General features: G+C 37.0%; 1 protein-coding gene across 2 annotated transcripts; it reads left to right on the plus strand.

Moving 5' to 3' along the window:
- Nucleotides 1–297: 297 nt before the first annotated feature.
- Nucleotides 298–8,553, plus strand: khk (ketohexokinase). 2 transcript variants are annotated; one of them, XM_030134949.1, is made up of 3 exons: nt 298–490; nt 4,578–4,694; nt 7,251–8,553. In XM_030134949.1, the coding sequence occupies exons 1-3, from the start codon at nt 393–395 to the stop codon at nt 7,387–7,389; spliced, it is 354 nt and encodes a 117-aa protein (XP_029990809.1). In that variant the 5' UTR covers nt 298–392; the 3' UTR covers nt 7,390–8,553. The 2 variants fall into 2 exon arrangements, with proteins under 2 accessions (XP_029990809.1, XP_029990808.1); XM_030134948.1 differs by lacking the exon at nt 7,251–8,553 and adding an exon at nt 6,963–7,239 and having other exon boundaries at nt 303–490.
- The last annotated feature ends 3,238 nt before the right edge of the window (nt 8,554–11,791 follow it).

The following is an 11,791-nucleotide window of genomic DNA, read 5'->3' on the forward strand; positions in this document are numbered from 1 at the left end:
AAAGATCTAGAGCTGCATTGATTAATTAATTAGTATTCAGCTATTGATTAACAACTACTTGGACAACTTGAATAAATGACTACTAAATACAGATTCTCAAATGTAAATATTTTTTTTCTTTTTCTGTGATGGTAAAGTAAATATTTTTAGGTTCTGGACTAAATTTGAAATCTGAGGACATCATCTTACAGGATGTCCACGGATACTTAAAAAGTCTTAAATTAAGCTTTTAATTATCTTTAAAAGTGAGGAGTGAAACAGCTCAGGCTCTTATTTTATAAACGGATCTTACAGGAAGTGGAGGCTCTTATTGTTGTAAATGGGTCAGTCGGTCACAGATCAGATAATGACAATCTGTGTCAAAGTCCAGATTCACTGAGTGTCTGATCAACATGGACCCGCAGAACAAGAAGATCCTCTGTGTGGGTTTGGTTTGTTTGGACATTATCAACGTGGTGGACAAATACCCCGAAGAAGACACGGATAGTAGGTTAGTACACAGAGAAAGCATGCTAACACAACACTGACAGCAGGCTAGCACTGACAATGAACATGCTAATAACACAGAGAGCAGGCTAGCACTGACAATAAACATGCTAATAACACTGACAGCAGGCTAGCACTGAGAGGAAACATGCTAATAACACTGACAGCAGGCTAGCACTGAGAGGAAACATGCTAATAACACTGACAGCAGGCTAGCACTGACAATGAACATGCTAATAACACTGACAGCAGGCTAGCACTGACAATAAACATGCTAATAACACTGACAGCAGGCTAGCACTGAGAGGAAACATGCTAATAACACTGACAGCAGGCTAGCACTGACAGGGAAACATGCTAATAACACTGACAGCAGGCTAGCACTGACAATAAACATGCTAATAACACTGACAGCAGGCTAGCACTGAGAGGAAACATGCTAATAACACTGACAGCAGGCTAGCACTGACGAGGAAACATGCTAATAACACTGACAGCAGGCTAGCACTGACAATAAACATGCTAATAACACTGACAGCAGGCTAGCACTGAGAGGAAACATGCTAATAACACTGACAGCAAGCTAGCACTGAGAGGAAACATGCTAATAACACTGACAGCAGGCTAGCACTGACAGGAAACATGCTAATAACACTGACAGCAGGCTAGCACTGAGAGGAAACATGCTAATAACACTGACAGCAGGCTAGCACTGACAGGAAACATGCTAATAACACTGACAGCAGGCTAGCACTGACAGGAAACATGCTAATAACACTGACAGCAGGCTAGCACTGAGAGGAAACATGCTAATAACACTGACAGCAGGCTAGCACTGAGAGGAAACATGCTAATAACACTGACAGCAGGCTAGCACTGACAGGAAACATGCTAATAACACTGACAGCAGGCTAGCACTGACAATAAACATGCTAATAACACTGACAGCAGGCTAGCACTGAGAGGAAACATGCTAATAACACTGACAGCAAGCTAGCACTGAGAGGAAACATGCTAATAACACTGACAGCAGGCTAGCACTGACAGGAAACATGCTAATAACACTGACAGCAGGCTAGCACTGAGAGGAAACATGCTAATAACACTGACAGCAGGCTAGCACTGACAGGAAACATGCTAATAACACTGACAGCAGGCTAGCACTGAGAGGAAACATGCTAATAACACTGACAGCAGGCTAGCACTGACAGGAAACATGCTAATAACACTGACAGCAGGCTAGCACTGACAGGAAACATGCTAATAACACTGACAGCAGGCTAGCACTGAGAGGAAACATGCTAATAACACTGACAGCAGGCTAGCACTGACAGGAAACATGCTAATAACACTGACAGCAGGCTAGCACTGACAGGAAACATGCTAATAACACTGACAGCAGGCTAGCACTGAGAGGAAACATGCTAATAACACTGACAGCAGGCTAGCACTGACAGGAAACATGCTAATAACACTGACAGCAGGCTAGCACTGACAGGAAACATGCTAATAACACTGACAGCAGGCTAGCACTGACAATAAACATGCTAATAACACTGACAGCAGGCTAGCACTGAGAGGAAACATGCTAATAACACTGACAGCAAGCTAGCACTGAGAGGAAACATGCTAATAACACTGACAGCAGGCTAGCACTGACAGGAAACATGCTAATAACACTGACAGCAGGCTAGCACTGAGAGGAAACATGCTAATAACACTGACAGCAGGCTAGCACTGACAGGAAACATGCTAATAACACTGACAGCAGGCTAGCACTGAGAGGAAACATGCTAATAACACTGAGAGCTAGTTAGTACACAGAGAAAGCATGCTAACACAACACTGACAGCAGGTTAGCACAGACAGGAAACATGTTAATAACTCAAACTACATGTTAGCGCTTAGAGAAAACATGCTAATAACACTGAGAGCTAGTTAGTATACAGAGAAAACATGCTAACAAAACACTGACAGCAGGCTAATAATTTATTTGTAGAGCGCTTTCAATCAAAGTGCTGTACAGGTTAGCACTGAGAGGAAACATGCTAATAACACTGAGCTAGTTAGAACATAAGGAAACATGCTAACAAATCAATGACAGCAGGTTAGCACTGATATGAAACATGCTAATAACACTAAGAGCTACTCAGAACATGAGGAAAACATGGTAACAAAGCACTGAGTGCAGGTGAGCACACAGAAAGCATGTTGGCAATACTGACAACAGGCTAACAAAACAATGACAATATGTTAGCAGTGAGATGAAACATGCTAATAACACTGAGAACTCGTTAGAACATGGGGAAAACATGCTAACAAAACACAGACAACAGTTAAGCACAAAGATGAAACATGAAAATAAAAGTGTAAACAGGTTAGCACACAGATGGAACAAGAAAATAAAACTGTAAACAGGTTAGCACACAAATAAAACATGAAAATAAAACTAAACAGGTTAGCACACAAATAAAACATGAAAATAAAAGTGTAAACAGGTTAGCACACAGATGAAACATGAAAATAAAACTGTAAACAGGTTAGCACACAAATAAAACATGAAAATAAAAGTGTAAACAGGTTAGCACACAAATAAAACATGAAAATAAAAGTGTAAACAGGTTAGCACACAGATGAAACATGAAAATAAAACTGTAACAGGTTAGCACACAAATAAAACATGAAAATAAAAGTGTAAACAGGTTAGCACACAAATAAAACATGAAAATAAAAGTGTAAACAGGTTAGCACACAAATAAAACATGAAAATAAAAGTGTAAACAGGTTAGCACACAGATGAAACATGAAAATAAAACTGTAAACAGGTTAGCACACAAATAAAACATGAAAATAAAAGTGTAAACAGGTTAGCACACAAATAAAACATGAAAATAAAAGTGTAAACAGGTTAGCACACAAATAAAACATGAAAATAAAAGTGTAAACAGGTTAGCACACAAATAAAACATGAACATAAAAGTGTAAACAGGTTAGCACACAAATAAAACATGAAAATAAAACTGTAAACAGGTTAGCACACAAATAAAACATGAAAATAAAAGTGTAAACAGGTTAGCACACAGATGAAACATGAAAATAAAAGTGTAAACAGGTTAGCACACAAATAAAACATGAAAATAAAAGTGTAAACAGGTTAGCACACAGATGAAACATGAAAATAAAAGTGTAAACAGGTTAGCACACAGATGAAACATGAAAATAAAAGTGTAAACAGGTTAGCACACAAATAAAACATGAAAATAAAAGTGTAAACAGGTTAGCACACAGATGAAACATGCCACCAGAACGGTGCCAGCAGGTTAACACTGAGATGAAACATACTAATAACTGACTACACATTAGCACATGGAGAAAACACAATAATAACACTGAGAGCTGGTTAGAACATGGGGGAAAATGCTCATAATACTGACAACAGGTTAAAACAGGCTAACAAAACACTGGCAACAGGTTAGAATATGGAGAAAACATGCTAGTAACACTTACAACAGGTTAGAACACAGATTAAACATGCAAATAAAACTGAAAATGTGCTACCAAACATGACAGAAAGTTAGGGCTAGGAGAAAGCCTGCCAACAGACTGACAACAACAGCTCAGCAAACCAGCTGAAGCTGAAGGATTAGCTCAGCGGTTAATGCTGACACAGCAACATTCCAGTTTTTTACTGGAATGTCACTAATGTGTTTGTCAGGTCTGTTTGACTGGATCCTACCTATCCATATTTCAATTATAGTTTTGTTAAAAAAGTCACAGTTTGAGGGTTTTTTTTTTCTATTTACAGCTGCTCTACAGTCTGTCATGAAACACACAAACTTTGTCTGATCCCACTGAGGACGTCATAAATCAGCCACATTTAAATCTGCTCTGTCATAAACTGCCTTTAACATTTAATGAACATTGGATGGTATCAGATTTTATTACAACCTTTATCAATTTTACACTGTAATCTATTTGTCATCAGAATTAGACAAATATTACTGGGTTGATATACACCAAATTGGTCTGTTGGATGTTCTTTGGGTTATTGATCATTATTAACCTGACCCGTTGGATGTTCGTACCTGCAGGTGTTTGTCACAGCGTTGGCAGCGAGGTGGGAATGCATCAAACTCGTGCACGGTGTTGTCACTGCTCGGAGCGTCCACTGCCTTCATGGGTTCACTGGCTGCTGGACCTGTCGCAGAGTGAGTCTCAATCAATCCAATACATACGCTGATAATCAGATCGTTGTCCAATCTGACAACATTCTGTTATGATGACGTCTCTTTACTCATATAGACACTTTGAAACTATGTAAAACTCTTAGGCTACATTCACACTGCAGGCAAAAGGGGACAAAATATGACTTTTTTGTCCATATGTGACCCATATCTGATTGTTTAATGATAGTCTGAACAGCACAAATCCGATTTATTTATTTATTTATGTTTTTTTCAAATCAGACCTTGGCCACTTTCAAAGTTTAGCAAAAAATCAGAAATCCGCATCAGCATCTGCAGTATGGACGGAGCTTTATTTATTTTTCTGATAGGATGTCAGTTAATGTAAAATGTCACATTACGTTGTTTAAAGTCCATGCAAAGTAAATTCAGTGATTTGTTTCTGAAGATCTACAGTGAACTCTGTCTGAATCACACACTGGAGTCAAAACTAGCATTAAGTCTCTGCAACAGTTTCATGTCACATCAGTGTCAGTTGCATTATGTTGTTCTGTAATGTAGAATACAAATCTGCAGAAATGGGAAAAAATAACATGCATAAAATGGACTAAAACATTGAGAAAATTGGCATTTCATCTTGAAGAGAAGCTGAACCTTTTCATGCATGTTGACTCACCTCCAGTTTGGAAAAAGCAGACATGAAGCCTAAAAATATACAGAGAAAATACAGGATGTTAGGCATCATATTTCCTGTTTGGACCAGTTGAACTGCATTGGTCTTATGGGGGGGGGGGGTCATGGTTGTCAGTTGTGTGAAAACAGCTCAGTTCTTTGTCTTTGCTGCTTCTTCCTCCTTCATGGACCTCTAGTGCAGTGTTTTTCAACCTTGGGGTCGGGACCCCACGTGAGGTCGCCTGGAATTCAAATGGGGTCGCCTGAAATTTCTAGTAATTGATAAAAATTAAAATAAAAACTTACTAATAAAAAATATATAGTATAGTAAACTAAGTAAGTAAGTAAATACGTAAATTTTATTTATAGAGCACTCACAAAGTGCTTTACAGTGTGAAATATAAATAAAATACAATTAAAATACCATTAAAATGCAATTAGAATACAGTTAGAATATGATAAATACATGAAGCGCAATCAGTTGGTAGCAGCCCGAGTGAGTTGAGAGAGACAACCACAATATACAGGGTGGGGAAGCCAAATGTACACTGAACATTTAGTTGTTTTTTCTCAGCAGACACTACATCAGTTGTTTTGAACCCAAACATATACTGATGTCATAATCATACCTAACACTATTATCCATACCTTTTCACAAACTTTTGCCCATATGAGTAATCAGGAAAGCAAACGTCAAAGAGTGTGTGATTTGCTGAATGCACTCGTCACACCAAAGGAGATTTCCAAAATAGTTGGAGTGTCCATAAAGACTGTTTCTAATGGAAAGAAGAGAATGACTATGAGCAAAACTATTACCAGAAAGTCTGGAAGATACTATTAAAGAAGAATGGGAGAAGTTGTCACCCCAATATTTGAGGAACACTTGCGCAAGTTTCAGGAAGCGTGTGAAGGCAGTTATTGAGAAAGAAGGAGGACACATAGAATAAAAACATTTTCTATTATGGACATTTTCTTGTGGCAAATAAATTCTCATGACTTTCAATAAACTAGTTGGTCATACACTGTCTTTCAATCCCTGCCTCAAAATATTGTACATTTTGCTTCCACACCCTGTATAACAGACATGACAAACTGAAGCTGAAACTGCAGCACTGTGCTTCTGTTTGTGTCACATGTTCACTGTGGTCAGTTTCAGATGCTGCAGCTCTTTCATAATTCATAGTTCCAGTTCTTGTTTGTTCAGTATTAATTGTCCTCCTTGTAAATCCCAGCTGGACTGACTGGACAGATCCTGAGCCTTTGTGCAGTAATCTACACCTGGATTTACTGCCTCTGTCCACAATAATAGACATTATAATTTTAAATTTTATAATTATAAATTTCTGGGGTCGCCAGAAATTTGTGATGTTAAAATGGGGTCAGGAGTCAAAAAAAAGGTTGGAGTCACTGCTCTAGTGTCAGATAATTCTGCTGATTTGTGTCATGACTTTCGAACCTTATTTCATAAATCTGTCATATTTTTCATCTTTCATTTTTGTGGTTTCTGGTCGATAACGACACGTTCTGCTTTACATGGACTTTACAACTTTTTGTCCTGATTTAATGTCTTTGATATAAAATAATAATTTATCATCCATCCAAACAGTTTGCTTTCTGTAGTTTCATTTTGGAAGATTTTCAGAAGTTCCACATTGACGTGTCTCTGGTGTCTGAGCATGCTCAGTGTAGTCTCCCAGCGTCCATGGTCATCAGTAACGTCAGCACCGGAAGCCGAACCATCCTGCACATGAACAGGTGACACAGGTGTGACGGCGGTGAAACTAACCCCTTCAGTTTCAGGTTCTGCCTTAAAGTCCTCATCATCGAGACGGCCCTCAGCCCCGCCCCCGTACTGCTCCACCAATCAGAAAACAGTATTGTATGTGTGTGTGTGTGTGTTTTCTTCAGTTTCATAGTGAGCGACTTTTTGCGGCGTTCGATCGATATTTCAGCTGTGGTTTGGCAGGTCAAAGGTCAGACTCCGTGTGCATGTTGTGTGGTTTGTCCATCCAGCGGCTCTCGAACCGTCGTCCTCTCCGACACGTAAGATGCAGCCGAGGGCGGAGTCACACAACGGTCATCAAACAGCTCTGTTACCATGGAGACCAATCACACATTTATTCAAAACCTCGACATGTTTTCATATTTCAGAGATGAGCTTTTTGTACAAACTACAGATGCAGAAGTCCACGCACATTTACACTGTGAATAAAAATACAAAATATAGAAAACACGATATCTAAACTACAAATAAAAAAATAAAAAATCCTCGGATTGTAGCTGAAGCTTGAATGCATCAGATGAAGTTAAATTATATGATCAGGCTGTCATAGTTATGGGGTACGGGGTCTAAATATGGTTTTCTTTAGTGAATTGAATGCACTTTCATACGATGTCTTAATACACAGTAACAGGCTGTAAAGGGCTGTCACTGACCGAATCACAACCAAGAATTCAACAATAAGCAACCACTGTTTTGTTTTTATTTATTATTAATCAGCAGTCAGTAAAACACTCATCTGTGAATTGAAGATGGTTAATGTGGACAATTCCAGCATTAATTCAGAACACCGTCTGTTTAGTTTTTCTTGAATTTACTGTGATTTATCAATGAGAATTCATATTTATGTACCTGGACTTAATATTACATATAAAACAGACAGAAAAACTCTGAGCTGTTTGATGAACGCTGTTTGACACGTCTGAACAAACCAATAACAGATCCTGGTCTAATCACACCTGGTCACATGACCCACTGCAGAGCGAGGCGCTCAGGTCACATGATCCGTTTGGAGTTAACTACCATTTATTCAGATCTCAGACATCCGACCAATAAGATAAAAACGCATTTAAATGAGTAAAATGATTAAGAAATAAAACATTAACATCAGTAGAATCTGTGTTAAATCCAGATTTGTTCTGGTTGAGGAAAGAACGGCTCCAGGTCAAAGGTCATGTTCAGTCCAGTGTAAAAGTCCTGTTCCAACATGATGTTTGTTAGTTTAGTAAAGTTCTAATGTTCACACATATGCATTCGGGAAATGTGTGAAGTATGAACAGGAGGAAAAACTAACGTTTCAGAGAAAAAAAACAGCTTCTATAAACCAAAGTGATTTAGAAAGGAATCAAGAACATGAATAATATAATTCACAAAATGAAGAAAATCAACAAAAAGAAGCAAATAATCAACAAAATGAACCAAAAATTTAACAATGAACATAATAAACAAACAATATAATCAACAAAATGAACCAAATAATCAACAAAATGAACAAAAAATGAAACAATGAACATAATAAACAAACAAAATGAATAAATTAATCACACAAATGACAAAATAATCAACAAAGTGAACAAAATAATCAAGAAAGTTAACAAATGAACAAAATAATTCAGAAAAAAATGTTTAAAAAGAATCAAGAATAAGACCAAAATAATCAACAAAATTAACAAAATAACTGACCAAACAAAATAACCAAAAAACCAACAAATAAGCAAATAATCAACAAAATTAACAAAATAATCCAGAAATTGAACAAAATTCACATTTTTTTTCCCAAAAAAAACAAAAGAACAAAATAATCACAAAAATGAACAAAAAATTTAACAATGAACATAATAAACAAAATAATCAACACAAAGAACAAAATAATCACCAAAATGAACAAAAATGAAACAATGAACATAATAAACAAACAAAATGAACAAATTAATCAACACAAACAACAAAATATTCAACAAAATGAACAAAATAATTGACCATACAAAATAACCAAAAAACCAAAATAAGCAAAATAATCTGTTACGCCCCGGCCTAGGGGTTCACCAGAGCCAACATCATGTGCTCACTTTTGTCTCCTCCCAGCTCCCAAGCACACACGTCAGTCGAAACTAAAAATTCACAATATTTATTATTAGTATTTTTCTCAACAACTAAGGAAGGGTTAGAGGAGGGAGCGGCTAAAACAACAAACAAAATATTTTTTACAATTCAAACTAACTTACCTAATCAAAATAAATGCAAGAAATGAATACAGAAAACGTACCTAAGTACCTAACCAAAAACAGGAGAAAACGGGAAAACAAAAGAGCCGACCTCCCTACCTGAAAAAGGTTCAGTTTACAAAAAAACTATGTACAACTATAAACAATCGAAGTGTCACAGGAACACACGAAGACTGATGGTCACACACGAACACAGGGTTGGAAGCTGGCAGGAGGCAAGAGAGAGCGAGGACGGAAACTCCAGGGCCATTTTTAAAGGGGCCGGGCAATCACAATCCACCAATCAGCAACCTGCAACAAACAGACACAAAAGGACACGGCACACCTACAGGACGGGGAGAACACACACACTAAACAGAAAACATATACAGATAAATAGACAACTTATGACCCAGGGTCAGAACAAATCAAGAAATTGAACAAAATTCACAAAAATTTTTTCCAAAAAATCGACAAAAAGAACAAAATAACTGAAATAGAATGAGAAATAAATGTGATCATTTAAACACTGAAAAAAAAACAGATAAAGGTGGAATAAGACTTTGACACAGGACTGAACATCTTTTCATCCATGTTTTCTTTATTTGGTGTCGGTTCGTTCACGGTTTCTCTGCAGTGGTCTGGGATTAATTCAGTATTTAATCCTTCTAATCTTCCATATTTAAAAATGTCCCCATGAAACAATAATAAATGGACATTAATTCATTATTATAATTCAGCATGTGACAAATGATCATCATCCCATTATTGAAAAACACACATTCTGTCCATATTACTGATGTACAGAGGGTGACAGATTAAAGTAACTAAACCTGGTCCTAACTGAGAACTGGGTCTGAAACTAAAATAATCAGGTGGGTCTGATCTGCGTCTGTTATATTCACTTTAATGTACTGTCAGTGGTCCGGTTCTCAGGTGAACATGTGCACATTTATGAACTGGATGGTGTTTATCCTCTAGGGTCTGATCAAGCAGTAACACATGGACACATTTGGTGTTCAACAGTCTGTGTCATGTAATCTGAGTAACTTATATGCATGTATTCTACATATTTGAGTAGGTATTTATGAGCACTTTAACATTATGTAGAACAAAATTTGGGGAGATACAATTTTTGGGTGAAAATGTCAAATTACTGCTCAGTAAAACGTGGACGTGGACATACATTTGAAGCTTTACGCAAACATTCAAAACATGTGGTTCTCGAGTTTTTTATTTATACGAAAATTTTTATGTATTATGTTCAGCTATGCTGAAAATACATTTTGGAGTAAAATATTGAAAATTCTCAGTTTTATTGACATGAAAATGTGTTCAGACATGGACAGGTTGCCATAGTAACACGTGGACAACTCTTTACCATCGTTGACTTATTTTTTGAAACAAGTCAGATATAATCACAATGATTTATTTAATGTATTTAATACGAACACACTGTTATTTCCAACTTGTGGTGGTCCATACTGATATAAGTAACTTACAAAGAAAGAGTTCACAGCTAGTCTTTTTAAATGTGACCACAAACTTCATCATTCAGAATTTTACTCTCTCAAAGGAACAGACGCTCTTTTTGTCTTTTTGTGAATTTAATGCAGCCTAGCAGAAGGTTCAGAACTTCTGTACTGTGGAAGTGGTATTTTAAAAAGAACAGCTCCATAAAATAGAGATCTTCAGCTAAAAAATGAGTCCACTTCATAAATGATTTGTGCAAATTTACTTTTTCATGTTGACACTTGACCAGACTCTTTAGTAACATGGAAACAAAACTGTACTGACACACGTTCCTGGCTTTGACCTTTGACCTTTGACCTGTCACCTGTCTGTAGATCTGAGGTCATCAGGAACAGATGAAGGCCTCCGTCACAGCTCTGTGTTTAAATCTAAATCTAAACAGAAGTTCCAGTTTTTGACTTTTCTTTGACTCCTGACTGTTCAGACAGAATGAGTCCATCAATCATCAACATTCATATTTTACCTCAACGTTCTTCTTCTACTTAAAGATCATTTCAAAGTGTAGTTGAAACATTTTTTCACCATTAAAGTCTAGAGCAGGGGTGTCAAACATGCGGCTCGTGGCCAAACTGTCCCACCAAAGGGTCCGATCTGGCCCTGGGGAAGCATTTGCAATTTGAATTTGTGAATACACAAACTGAAGATATTAACTATCACTGATGTCAAATTCATTTTAGTTCAGGTTCCACATACAAAACAGTATGATCACAGATGCGTTAGACCAGTAAAATAATAACATAACCTATAAATATTGACAACTCCAAATTTTTCTCTTTGTTTTCATATAAAAAAGTACGATGTTTGCATTGTAAATGGTTTACATTTACAAACTATCCTTGCACAAAAAAATCGAATTAACCTGCAGAAATATGAAATGTCATAATAAAAGAAGTGCAGTTTACTAATACTCTGCCTGTTACTAAATGTTTTGT

This window comes from Sphaeramia orbicularis, chromosome 5 (assembly GCF_902148855.1).
Source record: "Sphaeramia orbicularis chromosome 5, fSphaOr1.1, whole genome shotgun sequence".
In the NCBI taxonomy this organism is placed as follows: Eukaryota; Metazoa; Chordata; class Actinopteri; order Kurtiformes; family Apogonidae; genus Sphaeramia; species Sphaeramia orbicularis.

Excerpts from the sequence above, each read along its gene's own strand:
- khk (XM_030134949.1), top strand. The coding sequence starts at position 393 with ATGGACCCGCAGAACAAGAAGATCCTCTGTGTGGGTTTGGTTTGTTTG. Across the intron at positions 491-4,577 it reads GAAGAAGACACGGATAGTAG|GTGTTTGTCACAGCGTTGGC; the intron begins GTTAGTACACAG and ends TCGTACCTGCAG. Across the intron at positions 4,695-7,250 it reads GCTGCTGGACCTGTCGCAGA|TTTCATAGTGAGCGACTTTT; the intron begins GTGAGTCTCAAT and ends TGTTTTCTTCAG.